At 44.7% G+C, this 23,896-nt stretch overlaps 1 protein-coding gene across 1 annotated transcript; it reads left to right on the top strand.

The window, feature by feature from the left end:
• The first annotated feature begins 495 nt into the window (after positions 1–495).
• On the top strand, positions 496–23,382 carry LOC127578736 (bactericidal permeability-increasing protein-like). The gene is made up of 13 exons (XM_052031140.1): positions 496–601; positions 3,478–3,633; positions 5,163–5,226; positions 5,357–5,417; positions 9,252–9,343; positions 11,275–11,451; positions 13,012–13,071; positions 13,342–13,509; positions 13,606–13,673; positions 14,201–14,243; positions 16,429–16,492; positions 21,013–21,089; positions 22,874–23,382. The coding sequence occupies exons 1-13, from the start codon at positions 540–542 to the stop codon at positions 22,913–22,915; spliced, it is 1,134 nt and encodes a 377-aa protein (XP_051887100.1). The 5' UTR covers positions 496–539; the 3' UTR covers positions 22,916–23,382.
• Positions 23,383–23,896: the final 514 nt, after the last annotated feature.

The raw sequence follows: 23,896 nt of genomic DNA, 5'->3' as shown, positions 1-23,896 counted from the left end.
GAATGCACTCAGTCAGGCCCTGGGGATTTATCTACCTGAATGCGCTGTGAGGCTGCAAATACCTTCTCCCTGGTGATATGAATGTCCTCCAAAACCTGTCCACTTGTTTCCCTTATCTCCTGAGATGAGAATTAGAATCTTCAATCTGAGGCACTGGGGAAATGGGAACCAATGGAAGTCAAGGGAAGGGATGATGTGTGAAAGATTCAAGCTGAAATTTCTGTAGGGAATGCAGGTGGGAGTAATTGAGTCTGGGGATGACTGAACATTGAAGGGTTTCAAGTGACAGTTGCAGATGTTGGGCAAAGTTATGAAGTGATGGAGGAAGTTGGTGGCTGCAAATTCAGTTCAAGCTCAGGAAATTAAGCAAGGATTGGTTGGTGAAAGGCGAAATCGGCGTATTTCAGCAGCTTCTGCTTTGTACTTGTTTAAACAGGTGCGATCTGTCAGTGAGCCCCTGTGTCTCTCGGTGGAGCACATCATGTCGAGATGCTGCCAAGGCTTTGGATTGCCACCATTGCTCTCCTGTTTTTTGCATCATGCACCCTGTGTGTAAACCCAGGATTGAAAGCAAGAGTTACACAGAAAGCGTTGAACTATGGTAAATTGTAGACAGCGCGCCAGATATACTTGGGGGCCTTTTTTATCCTGTCTTGAGGCAATTGCAATGTGCCACCACTCAGAGTGCCAAAGTGGAGGTGCAGACATTTTCGAAGAGATTGGAAGATTGAGAGCTGTGGGCTACGGATACAGAGGAGGGGTTGAGGATTGGAATAAATCAGCCATTATTATCTTGAATTGGCTGGGCAGGCTTGAGGGGCCGAGTGGCCTACTCTGCTCCCAAGCTTCTTGTGTTCAATGTCCAGAGCTTCATGCTGAGCTTGGCTTTCTTGCCTGCACTGTCCATCTTCAAAACCGCGCCCACCTCTGCCCTCTTCATCCTCAAGACTCCCCCCTTCTGCCACGGAGAGCCCTAGATTCATTCTCATTTCCCCCACTCAGCCACTGACATATCCCCCACCATCTAGCGCAGAAACACCCCACACACATTCAGTATTCACTCACGCAGGCCTGTCGCCTGGTTATCACAGGGGTCTATTGGTTCCTTGTGGGGGTCCTCTTGGTCCCTCCTCACCTCCACTGATTCCCCTGCCCTGCACTAGTTCCCTGTCCCCTGTGGTATTTGCATCATGCAAGTATCCATTGGCTCCCTGTACCTCTCCATTGGCTCCCCGCTCCCTATAAGTAAGCCTTTCATTCCAGGAATCATCCTCGTAAATCTCCTCTGAATCCTCTCCAACATCAGTACATCCTTCCTAAGATATGGAGCCCAAAACTGTGCACAGTATTCCAAATGAGGCCTCACTAGTGCCCCGTAGAGCCTCACCAACACTTCCTTACTTTTATACACTATACCTCTCAAAATGAATGCCAACATAGCATTCGCTTTCTTTACCACCGATCCGACCTGGTGGTTAACCTTTAGGGTGTCCTGCACGAGTACCCCCAAGTCCCTTTGTACTTCTGTACTTTGAATTTTCTCCCCATCTACATAATAATCTGCCCGTTTATTTCTCTTTCCAAAGTGTACAACTGCACATTTCTCAACATTGAATCTCATCTGCCATTTCCTTGCCCATTCTCCTAAACTATCTAGGTCTCTCTGCAACCTTCCTGTCTCCTCAATACTCCCTACTCCTCTACTTATCTTGATGTCATCCGCAAACTTAGCCACAAAACCACTTACTCCATCATCCAAATCATTAATGTACAGGGTAAAAAGAAGCAGCCCCAACACTGACGCCTGTGGAACACCACTAGTAACCGGTAGCCAACCAGAACAGGATCCCTTTATTCCCACCCTTTGCCTTCTGCCAACCAGCCAATGCTCCACCCATTCCAATATCTTTCCTATTATTCCATGACCTCTCATCTTATTCATCAGCCTCTTGTGCAGCACCTTGTCAAAGGCCTTTTGAAAGTCTAAATACACAACATCCACCGCCTCTCCCTTATCCACCCTACCTGAGATTTCCTCAAAAAACTCCAATAGGTTGGTCAGGTAGGATCTTCCCTTCACGAAGCCATGTTGGCTTGGACCTATCTTGCCTTGCACCTCTAGGTATTCCATAACCTCATCCTTGAGGATCGATTCCAATAACTTTCCCACCACCGATGTCAGACTAATAGGTCTGTAATTTCCTTTATGCTGCCTCCCACCCTTCCTCTCCCTGTTTTGGGTTGGACCTGGCAAGTGAGAATAGCCTGCTGTAACATGGCTCTTGCTGCCTCTTCCCTAGCCCAAGGGAACAGAGACAATCTGTGGCTATTGAGGCATCTTCAAGAGGCGGTGCCTGAAGAAGACAGCATCCATGATTAAGGGCCCTCACCATCCGGGACATGCCCTCTTCTCACTGAGTGTGGATCTTCAGGCTCCTGTACTGTCCCCCCATCAGGGAGGTACAGGAGCTTGAAGACCACACTCAATGCTTCAGGATCAGCTTCTTCCCCTCCACCATCAGATTTCTGAACGGTCCATGAACCCTTGAACTCTACATCACTATTCCTCTTTTGCAATATTTTACTTATTTTTTGGCAGCTTATAGTAATTGTTATGTCTTACACTGTACTGCTGCTGCAAAACAACAGATTTCACGGCATTTGTCAGTGACAACAAACCTGATTCTGATTCTGTTGCATGATTTATTTTATTGAAACGTTCCACATGCGGTACTGCATCCTGACATACGGACTGCTCTCCACCTGACTGAAGTCTGCCCACCTGACAATCAGCCTGATTGACAATCTGTTAAGAAGGAAAGACCCCTGATGTCGGGTTTATACCCCTCATCTTGTTGGGTGGGTTTCACATCTGAAGCTCCACCCACAGTCAAGGCAGACAATCCCTCTCAATAACCGGGCAATACTTCAGTCATGGAGTGGTCACTGGATGGACCAACCCCCCTTGGGAGATGGTGGGAGCAAAGTGTGTTGACTTATTGAAATGCAAAATAAATTTTGTTGTGCAGTTTACAAGAAACTGAAGACTTGATGTGGTGTGTGGAGTGTGCTTGGAAAGAATGGGTGATATTGGACCTCTAATTCCCAAAGCTCTCTCCCAGTGGCTTCTCCTAGCCTTAGTTCTGTGACTGCTACAGGAGATAGATTGGAACAACCCATCAACAGCTCCATTATAGATGGACCCTGAGGTGGTAGGATGAGGGGAAAGAAGTCCATGGTGCAGCATTATTTCTGGGACAACACTGCTGGACTGAATGGCCTATTTCACTGCTGCAAATACTCTGCAATTCTGGAAGAGCACCACTTCTCCAAACTCTATCCCTCCAGCCCCCAGTAGAGTGGGATTTAATACCAGACCCTGGGGCAATAGATATCACCAGACCTGTGGATCTCAGTTCATTAGTCGGTCTGTCTTCCAGTGTTTATTTATCTGATGACTTTGACTTCTCCTTACAGCAGGATGAGTGGATCGTTTGACGTGTCTGTGAGCAGGCTGTCAATATCGGAGACTATAGGACTGACCCGGGACAATACAGGCCGTCCTGCAGTGCGCAGCATTGCTTGCTCATCCAACGTTGGTAAAGTGCGCGTCAGGTTCACCAAAAGAAGAAGGTAATGCACATAGTACTTTAGGAAAGAAACCTCCAAACACTTCTGCTCTTTCTCTCTCTTTCTTGTTCTCTTTTTCCCTCTCTTGTGCACTCTTTTTCTCTTGCACACTCTTTTTCACCCACGGTCTCTTTTTGTCCCTCTCTCTCTCATGTTCTCCTGCAGCCTCTCATTTTCTATACTGCACTCTTTTTTCTGCTTTCTCTTTATCTCCCCCACTTTCTTTCTCTCCTCCACTCTCTTTCTCTCCCCAACTCTCCCCTTCTCTCTCACGCTCTCCCTTTCTCTCTCACACTCTCCTTTTCTCTCCTCCACTCTCTCTCCCCCACTCTTCTTTTCTCTCCCCTGCTCTCTCTTTCTCTCCCTCACTCCTCTGCAGTCTTGCTCGGTTGGCCATTCTTCATTTGAGGCCTAGAAGGTGATTGGTGATTTGAGGGAGTTAATTACAATAGAATTTGTATACAAGTGGTGGAGGTTTTAGTGGGCAGGAAGGAAACATCTTCAAGCACTGAGTTCCAGTCTGACTCGGAGCTGATTCTGACTCCTGGATTGGATTTTTCCAATAAATCACCTGATAATTGCACTGACCAGGATTTGGCACACCACTGGACACTTAGCTTGTTGCTGACATCCAAAATAATTATCGGCGTATGTTAGGGTAAACTGCACAACGGTTTTGCGAAAAATATGTGCTCATATGGCAGAAGGAGAGAACAGGCACAAACGAGGAATGGACAGAGATAGTTTCAAATGCACCGTTGGTGGAAGGAGAAGCTAACGGTGGAAGAAAGCAGTTTGCAGAGAAAGAACAGAGGACACATGAAGAATGTTGCTTCAGGGTCTTTACAGGAGAATTGCCACTCTGTTTCCTACATCAAAACTGTTTAATTGACTGTGAATCATTAGTGATACATCATAAGATGGCATTGGTCAGTGGAAAGAATAAATTAAATGAAAGGTGATCTTATGGAGGTGGATAAAAGCACGAGGGGCATACACAGGGTGAATGCACTCAGCCTTTTTCCCAGGGTTTGGGAATCAAGAACAAGAAGGCATAGGTTTAGGGTGAGAGAGGAAAGATTTAGTAGGAACTTGAGATGTATTTTTTTTTACACAAAGGTGGGTATGTATGAAGAATGAGCTGCCAGAGGAAGTGGTTGAGGCAGGTAAAATAAAAACTTTTAAAGGCACTTGGAAGGTAATGGGCCAAATGCTGGGATGGAGCATCTTAGTCAGCATGGACCAGTTGGGCCAAAGGGACTGTTTCCATACTGTATAACTCCATGAACACTAAATGCTACCTGGCATTTTTGGATTAACTCGATTTACTTGATTCACCAGGATCTGGTTAGGTTCAATGAGGAAGTGAGATAATTTATTCACACAAAACATTTGCAGGTAAAACATTTGGTGCTGCTTATCCCCAAACATCAACCTCCACCCTTATTCCTGAGTATTTTCTGGATTTGCGAGTGATTCTGCACGATGCAAAGGTTTATTTTGTTTTGACCAAATAACGTTGTGTTTTGCAGATGGTTGTACAATCTGTTCTGCAGATTCTTAGAGAGACCCATTAAATCTGCTCTTAACAGACAGGTAGGTCAGGTCCCCTCAGCCTTCATATTGGATAATTATGCTGTTAACTTGTACAACCATCACAGATGAACAACACATGACAGAACTTCTGAGTCAAGCACGGTAATTGTCGTTTACTATTTCTTGACAGATTTGTCCAAAAGTCTCTAGTGCCATCAATGGACTGGAAGAAAATCTAAAGAAAATGAAAAGTAGGTTGTTTTACGTTCTTCCTCTTCCATTATCATCCGTCACCTTCCAAAGACTCAGACAAGGATGCTGCCTTATGCTCCCTGGAATGAATCAGCTTTTGCACATTTGCAGCACGTGCTATCGATCTGAACCAAAAGTGGACTGACCCCACACCTGGCCTCACTTACAGTGCATTTGGCACTAACGACCATTGGATTGTGAAAATCAAAACACTGCAGAAGCTGCAAAGCTGAAATAAAAATAGAGGATGCTGGAAACACTCAGCAGATCAGGCAGCATCTGTGGAGAGAGAAACAGCGTTAATGTATGCAGGGGCCTTTCCTCAGAACGGGGAAAAAGAGAAAAGACGTTTGTTTCGGCAGAGAGAAGAGGAAGAGGAGGAGGATGGGTGGAATAAAGGGACAAATCTCTAATAGGGTGAGACCGATGACCTAAAGTGGCAGTTTAAAGTAGGATTTAAGATCAAATTAAGCTTTGTTATATCAGCAACATGTTTCAGATGACAAGGCTGTGGACTTGCAGGGCAGAGTACATGTAAAAGAAAAGAAAAGCTGTGCCAAAGTAATGGCAGGCAAAAATGGCCAGTTCAGTTACCTACACAAAGAGAGAGTAAGTTATCTGAAGTCAGAGAATTCAATACTGAGTCCTGCAGGCTGCAATGTGCCCAGAGGGAAGATGAGGTCTTGTTCCTCGAGCTTGCGTTGAGCCTCATTTTAACAGTGAAGGAGGTCACAGACCGACAGGTTAGAGTGGGATGGTGAATTGAAGTTAAAGACTAATCTGGTTTTCACTGCACCTTAATTGGCCCATAGATCATATGGTCTTACCCTATCAGAGATATTTCCTTTGTTCCCACCCCTCACCCTTCCTCACATTTTCTGCTGCTTGGAACCATCTCTCACCTTAAAGCTATGCTCCCTGGTATCTGACATTTCCACACTGGGAAGAAAACTTTCACTCTCTGCCTTATCTCTGCCTTGCATAATTTTATAAACTTCTCTCACGTCTTCCCTCAGCCTCTGCTGCTCCAGAGAAAACAACCCAAGTCTGTCCAACCTCTCCTGATAGCTAATACTCTCCAACCCAGGCAGTGTCCTGGTGAACCTCCTCTACACCCTCTCCAAAGCCTCCAACTCCTTCCTGTAATGCAGCGACCAGAGCTGAATACAATACACCAAATGCGGCCGAACTTGTTTCTCTCTTTCCCAGTTCTGAGGAATGGTCCCAGACCTGAAACATTAACTGTTGCTCTCTCCACAGATGCTACCTGACCTGCTGAGTCACGAGAACAGAAATGATGTCTTGGCCAGTTCACTGGTCTTGGGTGTGAAGTATAATCCTTCCCTGATTCCCTAACTGAGTTCTGCCCACTGGGAATCGAACCTTGGATCTCCCTGGTCTGAATGGCTTGGCTGTCCACATTTATTGACACATTTATCAGTTAGAGAATGTGGATTAGCTCTTACCAAGAAATTCCCAATTCTCCTCCTGGTAATCCTTCTTGAAAACAAGGGGAGAAAGAAATGCACAAAATAAATGGAAGTGGAAAGAAAAACAGATGCAAGAAAATCTGAAATAATGAAATAAAAACAGCAGGTCAGACAGATTTTGTGCAATGGGTAACAGAGTTAACATTTCAGGTCGAAGACCCTTTGTCAAAATCTTTATTTCTATACAACACCATTGAAGGATATCTCAAAACGCTCTACAACCAATAAATTTGAGAGCGAAAACTTGCGGCAGTCATTTGGTGCGAGCAGAGTTACCAACGGCAGGATGAGAATGTGCAGATCCGTTGGCCATCGGTAGAATTGTTTGAGGGAGAACTATTGATAGAACCCAAGGGAAAAGGCAAAAGCAACAGTGCCAGCTCATTGTGATTGTGGGCCTGAGTTTCACGTTTCACCAGAAAGATGGGACAACTGAGAGTTCAGAACTCTCTCTGGAGTTGGAGACAGAAGCCAAGGCTGACGCACAGCACCTAATGGCCATTGGTTTCCAAACCCTTTCAAGGAAATAAAAGAGTTTGCCATAGGGCTGGGTATAAGAAGGACAGGACCGGTTTGTGAGGGGAGGGAATACAGAGAAGAGGACTGAAGGAGGGAGGCAGGATGTATTGAAAGACAGGGTGAATGAGTCAAGCGATGTAACAACCATGTAGAGGTTGAAATATGGGAGTACAAAGGTCTATACAAGTCACTTAGAATCATAGAAAACTTACAGCACAATTCAGGCACTTCAGCCCACAAAGCTGTGCCGAACATGTCCCTATCTTAGAAATTACTAGGCTTACCCATGGACCTCTATTCTTCTAAGCTCCATGTACCTATCCAAAAGTCTCTTAAAAGATCCTATCGTATCCGCCTCCACCACCGTTGCCGGCAGCCCATTCCACACACTCACCACTCTCTGAGTAAAAAATTTACTCCTGATGTCTCCTCATGACCTACTCCCCAGCACCTTAAACCTGTGTCCTCCTGTGGCAACCATTTCGGCCCGAGGAAAAAGCCTCTGACTATCCACAGGATCAATGCCTCTTCTCATCTTATACACCTCAATCAGGTCACCCCTCATCACTCCAAGGAGAAAAGGCCGAGTCCACTCGACCTGTTTTCATAAGGCATGCTCCCTAATCCAGGCAACATCCTTGTAAATCTCCTCTGCACCCTCTCTATGGCTTCCACATCCTTCCTGTAGTGAAGCGACCAGAACTGAGCACAGTACTCCAAGTGGGGTCTGACCAGGATCCTATATAGCTGCAACATTACCTCTCGGCTCCTAAATTCAATTCTACGATTGGTAAAGGACAATATACCATATGCCACTTAACAACCGAGTCAAGCTGTGCAGCTGCTTTGAGCATCCTATGGACTCGGACCCCAAGATTCCTCTGATCCTCCACACTGCCAAGAGTCTTACCATTAATACTATATTCTGCCATCATAGTTGACCTACCAAAATGAACCACTTCACACTTGATAAGGATGGAAGGGATGGCTCTGTAGGTGACAAAACAGAGATAAGTTTTGCATGAGTTGGAATCACTAGAATTGAAATGCAGCCCTGGTGATGATAACACCTAAAGGATCAATGCTCAATGATAAGGACTCGAGCCTGAGCATTAGGGAGACTGATAGAGGAGGAAGTGAGCTGTGTTTTAGAGGCCATTGAATGTTGTCTTGGCAGCAGATCTGATATAGAGTAAAGCAAAAGCTCATCCTCGAGCCACACAGGACGCCAAGGTTGGTTATTTCTTTTCAACTCATTAAGAGTTGGAGAGGGTCAAACCTGAGCCTAACCATGCCACTGAAAGTCCACACACAGACCAGGAAAAGGAGTCAAATGCAGTCCTCACCTTTTCCCCTGGCAGCAACCAAAGAACTCAACGTGGATTGGGAATCCAATCTGGAATCTTTTGTGTTGATGTTACTCAGCCAGCTCTGTAAACCAACACACAAAGTGCTGGAGGAACTCAGCGGGTCAGGCAGCATCTATGGAGGGAAAGGGACAGACCATGTTTTGGGTCAAAACCCTTCATCTGGATTCTGCGTGACCCGCTGAGTTCTTCCAGCACTTTGTGTGTTGCTCCGGATCAGTATCTGCAGTCTCTTGTGTCTCCATTTTGCCCTCCACAGCTCTGTGAACCAGCGGATTTGGTAAACCTGCTGACAGGTACAATGCTCCGTAGCTCAGGAGTTCAACATTAATCAATAAGCAAGAAGGAAATCACAAGTTCTTTGATGTTCAATGGCATAATGTGACCGTATTAAGGATAATCATGTTTACTGGAACACAGTCTGATATTTAATGTTCTTTTTCATCCATGTTCTCAGTATCTTTCCGCGTAAACAACTTTGCTGAGGTTGACTATTCCCTGGTTAATAGAATTAAAATCTCAAGAAGAGCCATGGACCTGGACTTTAAGGTACGCACTGACAGCTGGAAAGGGAAGGGGAGGTGCAAGAGTATATGAGCAGTTGGATGGGGTGGCAGTTGACTGTTTTAATAGTTCTGTTGCCTTGAAGTGTATTCAAGACCATTTTCCAGTTGTCTATTCAGAAGTTGTCAGTGACCTTTGAGAAAGGCTCTGATTTGAAGTCACCATCTTAGAGTAGGCACTCTGGTAAAGGCAGAGTTATTGCCCATTCCTAGTTGCCCTTGAGGAGGCGCTGATGAGCCATCACCTTGAACCTTTGCAGTCCTTCCAGTGAAAGTATCACACAGTGGAGTTACGGAGGTGGGAAGGATGGTGATATATTTGGAAATCAGCTTGGTGCGTGACTTTGAAGGAATCTTGCAGGTAATGGTATCCCCCTTCACTTCCCCTTTTTTTGTGACTGAGGCTGTGGTTTGGGAGGTGCTGTGAGTGCAGCCTTGATGAATGAATGGTGCACTCCACCAACAGTGCACCGCAGGCAGAAAGCCTGAATGGTCAGAGTGCTGGAGGAGGTACCAATACAGCAGGTTGATTTGTCTTGCTTGGTAACAGGAGTTGGGGTATCTGCACTCATCCAGGCAGGCCTTGTATATTGTGGGAAGGCCTTGGGGGCTCAGGAGGTGAGTCACACACCACAAGATACTTTGGTTCTGAAATGCAGAGTGATATTCAGGAAGTCTGTATGTCAGGAAAGTGGTGACTCTCCGTTGTTGCAGATGGCATTGCTGTGGCATGAATATTACCTGCCACCTCGCTGCCTATGCCTGAATGTTGTCTAGGGTTGCTTCAATGGGACCTCATGGTCTGACCACTGTGATTGGAATGAAACATTGTGCACTCCTTCACAAACATCCCCACTTCGGACCATATAATGGAGGAAAGCAGCTGATGACGGATGGTCCACCTCACTGCCCTCTGGCAATTCCTACCATCCTGTGTGAGAGGTATGACCCCATCCAGTTTCCCCTTTGCTTCCCATTTTTGCCAGGTCTCCTTGAAGCCACATTCAATCAAATGCTGCCTTGATGTCAAGGAGAGTCGCCCCCCACCACCCCCCCCCCCCCAACTTCACCTCTGGAATTCTGCTCTTTGGTCCACGTTAGGACTAAGGTAGTGATGGCCTGAAATGCAGTCAAGTCCAAACCAAAGTGTATTTCAGAGAGCAGGTTACTGGTGATGATTGAGCAGGTTGATGGGACGGAGATTTCTCCCACTTATTAAGAACAGGAGAATCTTTACCAGACTGTCAGGTAGATGCGAGTGTACTGGAACAGCTTAGCTGCAGGCACAGCTAGTTCTGGAGCGAAGGTTGTCAGCATGGAGTCATAGAGCAATACAGCACGGATACAGGCCCTTCGGCCCAACGTGTCCATGCTGACCACGGTCCCACCCAGCTAGTCCCAATCTCCTGCGTTAAGCCCATATCCCTCCAAGCTCCACCACTTTGAACAGTACATCTGTAGAAGTTTGTCAGAGTGTTCGGTGACAAGCTGAACCTCCTTAACCTCCAAAGAAAGACGCTGGTGCACCTTCCTCGTGATTGCATCTTTGTGCTGGGCCCAAGACAGGTCATCCAATATTGTCCCTCGGGCAGTGCCTCCTGTCTTTCCATCCTTTGATGTGTTCATTTGCCACTGGCACCAAGAATTCAAACCGTCATTTATGTTTGGTAATTTATGTTATTGTCTGCAAGATCCCTTCAAGGCCACGCGCCAAGCTGACTTCCAAATATGCTGTCACCCTCCCCACCTACACAACCCCACTGTGCATACAGTCACTGGAAGGACCGCAGAGGTTCGAGGTGATGGCTCATCAGCAATTTCCAAAGGAAACTAGGAATGGACAAGTAGTGGTTAAATGGCATGTTATCGACCTGCATTATCCAGTACCTGAGATTTGATGTCAAATTCTTTTGATAGGGTGAATTCTACAGAGTGCGAAATCGTAAGGAGCCTCCCTTCAAGCCACCGCCGATCAGCCTCCCCAGACACAGCAGTCGCATGTTGTACTTGGGAATATCCGATTTCCTTGCCAATTCAGCGGGATTCGTGTTTCACGAAGCTGGAGCCTTGCGGATGAAGATCACCGATAGAATGGTGGGTAAAGGCCGTCCTTTCACTGCCCTGATGTATTGGTCAGTGGGAACAAGATTACCCCTCTCACAGGGGGGAGTGGGCTGGGGTTTCTGGAAGTGAATGTTGTCACACAGTGAAGAGGCGCAGCACTAAAGCATTACCTGCCTCGTGGCCACAATTAGTCTCCGTTTGGACTGGACAGCCCATTTCAAGGGCTCATTCTAACCCTTGCAATGAAACTAGCAGAGGGACATGGTTTGTGGAGAGGAGGCAGTGAAGTGTGTGCAATGATGGGTACATTGGGCAGCCTGGTTCCGTGTTTAAACGTTGTTTTTGTGAGTGCTGGATGTTGCTGCCTGATTTACTCCACGGCATCTGTCAAGAGTCATGGCTTCACTGCTGTTCTACGGCAAGTTCCAGGCCACTGTGCGAGAAGGGCCAAACGAATAAAGCACATTCCCTCACAAAAGCTGGAAAGGAAATACCACCAGGCTCAGTGACAGCTTCCATGCCACTGTGGTAAGACTATTGAATGGTCCCCTAGTATGATAGGATGAACTGTTAACCTTATAATCTACCTCGTCATGGCCCTTGCACCTTATTGTCTGTCTGCACTGCACTTTCTCTGTAACTGTAACACTATATTCTGCGTTCTGTTATTGTTTTCCCTTGTACTACCTCAATGCACTCTTATAATGAAATGATCTGGATGGACAGCATGCAAACCAAAGTTTTTCACTCTACCTCGGTACATGTGACAATAATAAACCAAGTTACAAATTTACATTGCAGACTGAAGCTTCCTTCATTTTCAATCGCCTCTTGTGGAAGTATAGCATTGTTTTAAAATAATAGATTAAAATGGAAGTGCGAGGTTTGAATGTTCACAGAGGCAGTGCTGGTAATTCACGGGGCCTGTTTCCATGGTCTCTCTGTTAACAGGGTGGCACAGTGGTTCTGCAGGTAGTGTCGTTGTCTCACCGCTCCGATCTTGACCTCTGGTGCTCTCTGCGTGGAGTTTGCACGTTCTCCCTGTGACCATGTAGGTTTCACCAGGGGCCTGAAGTTTCGTCCCACATCCCAAAGACGCTCTGGTAGGCTGATTAGCTGCTGAAAGTTACCTCTAGTTTAGGTGGCTGGTGGGAGAATCGGGGGGCTGGTGCTAGAAAAGTGTGAGGGGATAGGGTTAGAGGGAACGAAATGGGCGAACGGGAGAGCTGGCAGCAACTCAATGGGCCAAAGAGCCTCGTCCTATGTTGTGTGGAAAATATGAAATGAGGATGAAGTACAGGTTAGGAAGCAGAACCTGCATATTGATTAATTGCAGTGAATCTGGACTTCATAATAGAGAATCAATTCTTTAGAAATACGACCTCCTTCACAATAACTTCAGTAAAGCTTTGGGTTTTTATCAATGCAATCTGCAGTTGTTTACAAATCCAACCTCAGAATTGCATTGGGTTTTGACATGCACACTGAGGCCATTAGTTGTTGGACCACACCTGCCTCGGGAGATTGTGTGATAACAGTCGCACAAAATACCAAGAAGGAAACTTGCTGATTGTTTTCTGTTTTCCCCAGATCCCGAAAAATTCACCCTTCAGATTAAACACAAAGTCCTTCGGTATGATCATGCCTCAGGTAAGCGCTTCATGAGTTTGCATGCTTTTGTCTGATATTAGCAGCTGCTTGTGCCGAGCTACCACGGGCACTCTCACCAGATCATGGTTCTTTGCACCTTACAGCAGGGTGGGAACGATGAGCAATACCAGAATAAAATACCGCAGCTTCTGGAAACCCAAAATATGAATAAAGTCATAAGGTGCTGATATGCTCAGAGATGGGGCAGATTCTATGGAGAAGGAAACAAAGTTAATAACATAAATATTCATAGCTTCTACTTCCATGCAGCTGGAGAAGCTCTACCCTAACATGAACATGATAATAAACCTCCACTCCACTCGACCGCCAGTTCTGAGGGCTGCAAATGGCAATATCACCATTCAGGCATTTGGTGCCCTTGACATGCTCGCAATCCTCCCAAATTCATCCCTGGCATCACTTTTTGTTCTGAACATTGTAAGTACTAAAACCTTATTTTTCTGCAAAATGTCTCAATGTTCTTACAAAACTGTTATCAAAGGAAATCTTCTTTCTTCACCTGGACTGTTGCAGCATGCGAGCGTCTCTGCTAGGATCAATATCGTGAGGATGAAACTGACTGGGTCCGTAACGCTGAATCGGTAAGGAAAAGAAAACTTGTACTTGAAAGGCTGTTGGTGGCTTCAGACATTAGCGTAAGGGAATATGATCCCAGTTTGTGCAGGGGAGGTCATCACCACTGAATTTCTTTGAACAATACTGGACATTCTGTGACATTCGGGGATAAATAGTGATCAGAGGAACCCTGGAAGAGCTAACTGCTCTTCACTTGCCGAGTGCAAAACAATCTTAAAAATCCATCTGAATTTGCAGATGGAGCCTTTCCTGAAAAAAAGTCATATTTAATTAAAGTTAGAACAGATGATGTGCTCAAATGTTTGGATTGGAACATAACTGTGATCCTATCAAATCCTTCACATCAAACAATTCAGTGCGGATTGGAGATCAAAACTGCCATTTTGTTTGTTGCATCTTCCCCCATTCCACTGCACCTTAAGTGAATGAAGGAGTTTAAAGTCAGACTGCATCAACATTGTTAGATCCAGAGTTACTGGCAATTCCCTCTGTGATACAATGATGTTCTGCTCTTTTACTTGTTTTTCTACAGTCTGAAATTGACTCCTGGACATTCTCGTGTTGGCCCTGTTCCGGTAAGAAAATCTTCTTACATATTCTTAGATCTCGTTTATTTGACATGGAACTTGATTCTTCAATGCAAATTGAGGTTTCATCAAAGTAACACCCTTAGATAGTCATCAGATGTAATACAACTTGCACAGTGTCATGATTTGGCAGCTTAATGAGCAGATCTGGTCACCCTGCCTTGGCAATCCAGCTTGAAAACAGATGAGCATCGAGGACTGATGATCAAAGGAAGTATTCACCTCCACACCCCCCCAACTCCACATGCACTTAGAGGCAAGATCCTTTCTGGGCCCAATCTGAGTGTCTCATCACTGGATCTGGGGAAGGTACTTCCTCTCCTCACTGATAAGGTGAATAACATTGCAGGGCTTTGATCATTAAACAGTTGTAAAAGATTCCACGTTCCAGGCAATGAAAATAGAATTAAGTTTACAAACGCAAGTGAAATTTTAAATGAAAACAGAAAGTGCTGGAAGTCCTCAATGGCTCACGGAAACAGAGTTCTCAGGTCGATGATCTTCAATTTGTTCTGTGGTGATAATCACGTAGCCCCAAATAATAAGCAAACAGAAGTTCAGAATGTGATTGTCAAAGATTCAAGAAGCCAACTCTTAAGACCAAATGCTCACTCACTCACTGCTGGTGGGCATGGCTTCAGCTGCCAAGGCCCTTACTTGGGGATTACCCCACTAAAGCTCTTGATCTCGCGTCCGTAAAGAGCCTTCTTCAAGTCTACCTCTTTGAGCACACTTTTAGTCATTGCCCCAGTACTACCTTGTGGCTTGGTGTCGAATTTTCCTTGACGTACTTATAAAATGCCTTCATAGTTCCATCTGGATCTGATGTTTTAACCATTTGTTCCAAAACTGTTCCAAGATTTCCTCTACACTTTCAATCCAAATTCATGGGTTTAAACTTAATACATCAGAGAAACTAGGTTTTAAAGAAGTCCCATTTGAAATTTATATTTCACCATCTTAATCTGATTGAGAGCAAGTGAAGTGGCCAATGTTGACACTGACCCTCCCTCCAAATCTAATTGGACCCTCTGATGTCTGTGCAGTAATGCACAAGGGTCTATGGGACAGTTCGGACTGGCTTATATCTGAGCAATGAGCTGACACACTCCATGCTCCGTCGACTGTACTTATCTGCAGCAGCCTCTTTCCCTCAAAGCTGCTTTCTGATTGTTGAGGCCCAGTGGAGTGCCAAGAATCCTGAGATCAGAGTTCAGCCACACATCCAGCTTCACCTGCTGTTGACTGACGAAAGATTTTCAATATCTGTCAATGTCTCTGACATTCCTGGGCATTGAGAATCTTTAAAAACAATAAGAAAGGAAGACCTACCATTCAAAATTGAGAAACACAAAACCACTTTAAAAACAATTAAATACATTTGCTCAATTAAAAAAAAAAGTGACAGCAACACAGTGTCCCAGCTAATAGAGCTGCTTGCTCACAACTCCAGTGACAGGTTCAATCCTGACCACTGGTGCTGTGTGAGCAGAGTCCACACAGTCTCCCTGTGAACACTGGGGTTTCCTCCCTCATGCCAACCCACAAGGTTCAGAAGTCAATTGGCCTCTGTAAATTGCCCTAGTGCAGGTGAATGGTAGAATCTGGGGATTGGGAGGGGTGGGTAGAAATTGATGAGAATATGTGGAGAATAAAATGGGTTAGGGTAGGATTAGTGTGAAACAGGTTCTGATGATTGGTGTGAACTCAATGGGCTAAATGGTCTGGTTCCATGCTGGGTTTCTTTCTGACTCTAAGTGGCTAAAACTTGCCCATCTCCCAAAGAGACATTGCTCTCCGTTGAAGTAAATGTCGTCACTGAACCTGCTTCAAGTTCTAGGCTGGCTCAGTTCCGCTGCCCAGATTCCCAGTGAGCTCCAGCAAACTGACGTTCCAACCCCGGACCCCACGAGAAGTTCAGCATGAGAGTGCAGTCAGAAGTCCAAACAGTCAGGATGTTTTGGGAGGTTTGAGACTTTCATGTTCACCTGGTCCTCAGGTTGTCAGTTCCGGCCTCTGCTGAACGAAGTTGTACACCACCACGCCCAGCTCCCCATCGTGAACAGCTGTACACCACCGTGCCCAGCTCCCCACCGTAAACTATACATTATTCTCGATACTTAAACTCGGAGGATCTTCTTCACACTCTCTTTCTTATTGTGTCTTGTTGAAGGTGGCTGGTCTGGAACTGTTAATTCAGATTGCAATAAAGGCAGCGGTGTTACCAAAAGTCAATGGTAAGTCCATGATGGAGACCCTTCGGAATACGCAAGGTAAAAAATGAGATATATAAAATCATAGATCGGGTGAGCCATCTTTTTCCCAGAGTTGGGGAATCAGAAACTAGAGGACATAGTTTTAAGGTTAGAGATGAAAGATTTAATAAGAAACTGTGGGACAACTTTTTCACACAGTGCGTGGTAGATAGTTGCCAGAGGAAGTAGTTTGAGGCAGGGACATTAGATACATTTAAGAAGTATGTGGACAGGTACATGGATGGCAAAAGTTGAGAGGGATATGTGTCAAGTGCTGGGAAATGGGATGAGCTTGAATATACATCTCGGTCGGCATGGACGCGTATGAGCCAAAGGGCCTTCTTCTGTGTTGTACGACTCTATGACTCTGAGTGGACAGTGGTGCAAAGCATTTAAATAGTGAGGGTCTCTCTACTGTATGCTGAACTTCGGAAGCTTTAATCCAGAAAAATAAGCTTTGCCCATTATTCCTGCAGGATAATTATGTTCTTATTCTGAGACTTTAGGTTGCAATGAAAGATTTTACTGGCTGATTCCTGGGATGATTTTAGTCCAAACTGCCAAGTAGGAACATGTGGGATCAGATGTAACGGCAATTGTATTCCTTGCTAAGTCCATTGACATCAAAGGGGAGTAAAACTGACTGACAACGGAAAAATCGACATTGAACGTGACAGACAAGTGGAGCTTAAAGTGCCTTCCAACGTTATCTCCATTCTTTGACAAATTAAAGTGAGAAAAAGGTCAAAAATCCAGGTGCTCTGGGTCACAGAGACATAGAGTGATACAGCATGGAAAACAGGCCCTTCAGCCCAGCTCGTCCATGTTGAGCGATAGTCCCATCTGCCCGCGTTTGGCCCAGAGCCCTCTAACCCCTCCTATCCAAGTGGCTCATCCAGATGGCTTTTAAATATGCTAATGTGCCCCGCTTCAACCACTATTTCTGGCAGCTCATTCAAATAACACCGCCCTTGTGTGAAGAAGTTGCCCCTGATGTCCCCTTTAAATCTCTCGCCTCTGATCTTAAACTTATACCTTTTTATCACATCCCCCCTGGAAAAAGACTATGTGCTTTCCCCCTGTCTATGCCCCTCATGATCTTATGTACCTCTATCAGGTCACCCCTCAATCTCCTGCGTTCCAGGGATTTTATTTCCAGATCAGAATTAAAAGCAGAGAATCTGGAAACACTCAGCAGGTCTGGCAGCATCTGTGCAAAGAGAAAGAGAATGAACGTTTCAGGTCAAGCACCTTCGTCAGAACCTGAAACGTTAACTCGGTTCTTCTTTCCACAGACAAAGAGAAACAGCCTTAATTTATGAACTTCATCACAGCTTCAGCTCATTACAAACTTCTCTACAATCAGTGATGTGTAATCACTGTGCTGGTGTGCTGGCTGCCCTCAGCAAAGCTGCAAACACAGCAAATAGGATGAATGCTCAATTAACGCTGTTGGATGTTGACTGAGGGAAGAATGTTTGCAAAACCACCGGGAGCACATGGATCTCTGATGTCCATTTGAATGAGATTCATCAAATTCCAACAACTCAGGCGATGTAGCACTCCGTCTCAACTGCTTTTTGCCAAATTTTCTGTTTTTGATATTTTCCCCATGTCAAAAATAAATACTGTGGGTTTTGAAAAGCGTAAAGTATGTGAGGGGTGGAATTTAAAATAAATTACATTCATTTACATGGTTAAGTTAAAGGAAAGGGTGACTAAAATTTGAGTCCCTTACATATTGAGACAAGAAAGATTGTTTCGGGAAATAGCAGAGAAGTTAAACAAATATTATATACCTGTCTTCTCTGAAGAAGGTGCAGAAACCTCTGAACATGGTGGAGAACTATAGGTCTCGAGTGAATGAGGAACAGGAAGAATATAACATGAATAAGATAATAATGTTGGAGAAATGATTAGAATTGACACCCAATGAATGCCCAGGACCTGATGACTTACATTCTGAGGTTCATAAGTGCTGGTGATGAAGATACTGGATTCATTGGCTGTCAATCTTCCAAACTGCCAGAAATTCTTCAAAAGTTCCCACTAATTGGGAAAAGCAGGAGAGAAAAATGGGAAATTACACACCTGTTAACTTATGTCAGTGGCACAGGAAATGCTCAAATATGATATTATAGGCAGGGCACTTAGAACTAATAATGGGATTGGGCAGAGTCAACATATTTATCAAATCTGTTAGAGATTTTTGAGATTGTAAATAGCAGAGAAGACAATGGGGAAACAGTGAATGTTGGTGTATTTGGATTTGGAGATAAATGGATCATTTTTGCTTTGGGTGGTTGTGAACAGTGAGCCGTGCTGAGGCCCCAGTTGTTCACAATCCTATATCAAGGATTCAGATGAAGGGATCCAAGTAGCAGCTATGCAGATTTGCTGATGATACAAAGATGGGTGGAAGTGTGGGCAGAGGAGGATGATGCAAGGAGATTGATGAGGGTAGTGCAGTAGATGTGGTCTACATGGATTTTAGTAAGGCATTTGACAAGGTTCCACATGGTAGGCTTCTTCAGAAGGTCAGAGGCCAAGCGATCCAAGGAGGCTTGGCCATGTGGATTCAGAATTGGCTTTGCCTGTAGAAAGCAGAGGGTTGTAGTGGGCAGAATGCATTGGAATTGGGAGGGCTGTGACCAGTGATGTCCCACGGGGATCGGTTCTGGGACCGATATTATTAATGACTTAGAGAGGGGGTGTAAGGGTGGGTAGCAAGTTTGCAGATGACACAAAGATTGGTGGTGTTGTGGATAGTGTGGAGGACTGTTGAAGCTTACAGAGGGATATTGATAGGATGCAGAGCTGGGCTGAGAAGTGCCAGGTGGAGTTCAATCCGGAGAAGTGTGAGGTGGTACACTTTGGAAGGACAAACTCCAAGGCGGAATACAAGGTAAATGGGAGGATTCTGGTGGTGTAGAGAAGCAGAGGGATCTGGGGGTTCATATCCACAGATCCACTGAAAGTTCCTCACAGGTGGATAGGGTAGTTAAGCAAGCTTATGGGATGTAGCTTTCATAAGTCGTGGGATCCAGTTAAGAGCCGCAAAGTAATGATGCAGCTTTAGAAAACTCTGGTTAGACCACACTTACAGTACTGTGTCCAGTTCTGGTCGCCTCATTATAGGAAGGATGTGGAGGCGTTGGAAAGGGTGCAGAGCAGATTTACCAGGATGCTGCCTGGATTAGAGAGTATGGATTATGAGGAGGGACTCAGGGAGCTAGGGCTTTACTCATTGGAGAGAAGGAGGATGAGGGGAGACATGATAGAGGTGTACAAAATATTAAGAAGAATAGATAAAGTGGGCAGCCAGCGCCTCTTTCCCAGGGCACCAATGCTCAATACAAGAGGGCATGGCTTTAAGGTAATGGGTGGGAAGTTCAAGGGAAACGTCAGAGGGCGGTTTTTCACCCAGAGAGTGGTTGGTGCATGGAATGCACTGCCTGGGGTGGTGGTGGAGGCTGATACGTTGGTCAGGTTCAAGAGATTGTTAGATAAGCATATGGAGGAATTTAAGATAGAGGGATATGTGGGAAGAAGGGGCGAGATAGTCTTAGGAGTGGTTTGAAGGTCAGCACAACATGGTGGACCGAAGGGCCTGTATTGTGCTGTATTGTTCTATGGTTCTATGGAGACTTTGGGCGTCGGGACAGACGAAGTGAAAGGAGGAAGTCATGGCAGATGGAAAATAATGTGGAAAATGTGAGGGCATCGACTCTGGAAGAAAAAGTAGAAAGACAGAGTATTTGTTTAAATGCTGAGAGATTGAAAGGTCTTGGTGTTCAGAGGGACCTGGGTGTACTTGTACACAAATCGCTGAATGTTGACATGTAGATACAGAGTCAAATAAGGAGGCAAATGATATGCTGGCCTTCATTGCAAGTGGCTACGAGTCAAGAGTATCGATGTCTCATTGTAATTCAATATGGTGCTGGTGAGAGACCTCACCTAGAAAATTGTGCAGTGGCCTGATCCCTCTGCCTGAGGAAGGAGATACTTACAAAACAGTGAGTGCGACAAAGACTCACCAGATCCATTCCTGGGATGTGGGGATTGTCCTATAAGGAGAGATTGAGCACACTGGGTCTGTACTGTCAAGGATTTAAAAGAATGTGAGGTGATCCTAATGAAATGTCTGAAATTCTTATAGGGTTAGATGGTAGGGATGATGTTTTCCTAAGCTGTGGTCTCCAGGACCAGGGGGTCACAGTCACAAATAACAACGGTGATGGGAAACTTCATCACCCAGCGGGGTTTTTCTACTCAAGAGTGTGGTGGAGTCTCAGTCACTGAATATATTCATCAGGGAGATCAACAGACCTTTGGATATTAGGGGATGGGATTTGCCATAGGATAGTGGTGCAGAGGTAAATATCAACCCCCATCTTACTAAATGTCTGTGCAGGTACGAGGGACTGGATAGACTACTCCTTCTATTTCTTTTGTTTAGCTTTATGAATCTCACAGAGTTTTCCTGCTTTTCCTTGCAGAGAAACTAGCCAGGGGAGTTCCACTTCCAAAGGTGAAAAACTTGGACTTTGTAAACCCTACGCTAATGGTGAACAGGGTGAGTAATTGCATGATGCAAGATCCTCCGAATGATGTGAATTCCTTTTGAATGAAGTTAGGCCACAAGAAAAATTATGAGGGACAGTTTTCCCTGAGGACATATTTAAGGGGGAACTATTTCCTCCCTCCATGTCCCATCTTGGTGTATATCCTTTCTTTGAAATTGACATTACAGTGCGGAGTTTCAACATCATTTTCAGTCAGGTATTAACGTGATTGTGAGCAGTTCACGACGTCTTCAAAATAACTTAAAATTACACGTTTTGTGCCTCTGACTTTTTTTACACCAGAGTTTGAGAGAGTGCAACAATGGTGGAGAGTGAACTTTCACTTTCACTTTCACGACTATGGGTTTCAAGTTGAAGCCAGTTTAAGAAGTAAATACTGAGACAGCATAAAGGAGCATAATCAGGGTACAACCTTTTCAAATCAATGAAGTTGGTAGCATAGTGGTAAATGTATCAAAAAAGCATCTTACTTTTTAATACTGAAGCACAGCATACAAGAACAAATCGTCATTGCAAACGGAAATATTTCCCAAACTCCTGCTGGACTCTCGCTGGAGTACTGTGATCAATTCCTGCCACTCGACTTTCTGGGAGAGGTGCAGAGATTTGCCGCAATGTTTCCAGGGCTGAGGTGCTCCAGTGAGGAGGTTGGGGAAGTTGGGTTTGTTCTCCTTTGAGCAGAGAAGGAAAGTGGGAGATTTGCTGGAAGGCTTCAAAGCCTTGAGTGTAAGAGTAAAGAAGTCATGCTGCGGCTGTATAAACCTTTAGTCAGGCCGCACTCGGAGTATTCTGTTCAGTTCTGGTCGCCCCATTATAGGAAGGATGTGAGATTTTGGAAAGGGTGCAGTAGAGGTTCACCAGAATATTGGCCTGGATTAGAGGGTATGGGCGATAAGGAAAGGTTGGACAAACTAGGGTTCTTCTCCTCAGAGCATCGGAGGTGAGGGGAGACCTGATAGAGGTTTTCAAAGTTATGAGAGTCATAGATAGGGTAGACAGTCAGAATCTTTTCCCCAGTATGAAAACGTCAAATACCAGAGGACATGCCTTTAAGGTTACAGGGGGGATGTTTTAAAGGTGATGTGAGGGGCAAGGTTTTTATGCAGGGAGTGGTAGGTGCCTTCAATGGGTTACCAGGGGTAGTAAGTGAAAGCAGGCAGTTTAGTGGAGTTTAAGAGGCTTTTAGATATGAACATGAAGGGAATGGAGAGATATGGTTAGTACACAGGAAGAGGACATTTAGTATAAATTGGCATCAAGATCAGCACAATATCATGGGCTGAATGGCCGGTCCGGTGCTGTTTTGTTCTATGTTCCTTGAGTCAAGTTTAGTGGGAGAAATTGGTTCCACTGGCAGGAGGAGCGGGAGCCAGAGCAAAGGGTTCATTGGCAAGGATCCAGGGAGGTGATGTGGTGACTTCTTGTGACCTGGACTGCACTCTTGAAGAGATTGTAGAAATAGATCCAATAGTAAATTCCATGGGGGAATGGATGTAGACTTTGGAAAGAAGGAATTCGACGATTATATGAAAGAGCAGAAGAGGTGATTTAATGGGAAACTCTTTCATGGGATGTTCCAACTAATGTGGGCCAGATGGCCTTCTGTGGTGTTTGGGGTTGTTTTGAGAGGTATACATAAATAGTGAGCTGTGGCTCGTCACACAACTGAGATTGTAGATTTAAACTGTGCTGCTGTGTTTCAGAGCATGTGCTAGGGCCACGTGGAGTGAGATGGAACAGTATTTGTGATATTGTAATGTTGATACTTTTTCAGGATATTCTGGTGATTGCAACTGATGTCCTTTACCGCCCATAACCGGCAGCCATTCCCAGCCAAGGCTTTGTGACGGAGAAGAAAACCAGACCTCTGACTGCTTTGATTACCTGGCCACCTATGAAGCTGAGATTTTACACAAGGCCATTCAATTTTCTGTCAAATATTGTTCATTTCTAGCTTGATGGCTTTCAATCAAGTGCTTTGCAAACAAAAAGCTACTGATAAGCTGCATTTCCAAGATTTTTCTTATTCTTTTCTGTATACGAAGTTTTGTTTCGGACTTTCATGAAGCAGAGGGAAATCACTGCTGAAACCTTCCTGCGTGCACTGTTGGAAGAATATAAAACCAAAATATCCAACTTAAGGGGAACCAAACCTTTTCTCCAACAAGTAACAGCAACACTCAAGCTTCATCGCTTTTGATCTCAACCTCTATATTTTTTTGAGAAGGGATTTAAAAGAAACTTTTGGTGATTTCAAACAATTTTCATTTATGCTCAACTATTTGCAACAACTCCACAGAGAAGTGTCAATTCTTCAGGATATCTGTGTATGGATATTTGTTGTACCTAACTGTTCATTAAACAAAGACTGCAAACTTTCTATGGATGGTGCATTCAATTTTTCACTGAGCTGTGTAAAAATAAAGATGTGAAAGAAAAAGCAGATTCAATTTTTTAAGGCAGAAATCAGCAGCAAAATTACATATTTTAGGATGTGATTTCTTCCAGTTAGAATTTAATCCTCCTCAAAGCTGCCTCTCCGACATTAGTTTGCAGTTTATGGATTTACCACCATTTCCACTGTTGTTCCCTGTAATGTCAAAGTCGAGTTTATTGTCATCTGCACAAGTCCATGTGTGCACAGGTGCAATGAAAAACCTACTTGCAGTAGCATCACAGGCTCACAGCATCAGATAAGCAGTATTCACAACAAAAAGCAAACTAAACACAATCTTTACAAGAAAGAACACTAAATTAGAACAAAAAAAATCCAAGTCCACTTTAGTGCAAAATGATC

The sequence above is a fragment of the Pristis pectinata genome, chromosome 16 (assembly GCF_009764475.1).
Source record: "Pristis pectinata isolate sPriPec2 chromosome 16, sPriPec2.1.pri, whole genome shotgun sequence".
In the NCBI taxonomy this organism is placed as follows: Eukaryota; Metazoa; Chordata; class Chondrichthyes; order Rhinopristiformes; family Pristidae; genus Pristis; species Pristis pectinata.
This window is presented reverse-complemented; position numbering and strand designations above follow the sequence as displayed.

Bases quoted from the DNA above. Each gene is read 5' to 3' on its own strand.
- LOC127578736 (XM_052031140.1), top strand. From the start codon at position 540: ATGCACCCTGTGTGTAAACCCAGGATTGAAAGCAAGAGTTACACAGAA. The intron at 5,227-5,356 runs GTAGGTCAGGTC...ATTTCTTGACAG, and splicing joins AATCTGCTCTTAACAGACAG to ATTTGTCCAAAAGTCTCTAG. The intron at 14,244-16,428 runs GTAAGAAAATCT...GTCTTGTTGAAG, and splicing joins CTCGTGTTGGCCCTGTTCCG to GTGGCTGGTCTGGAACTGTT.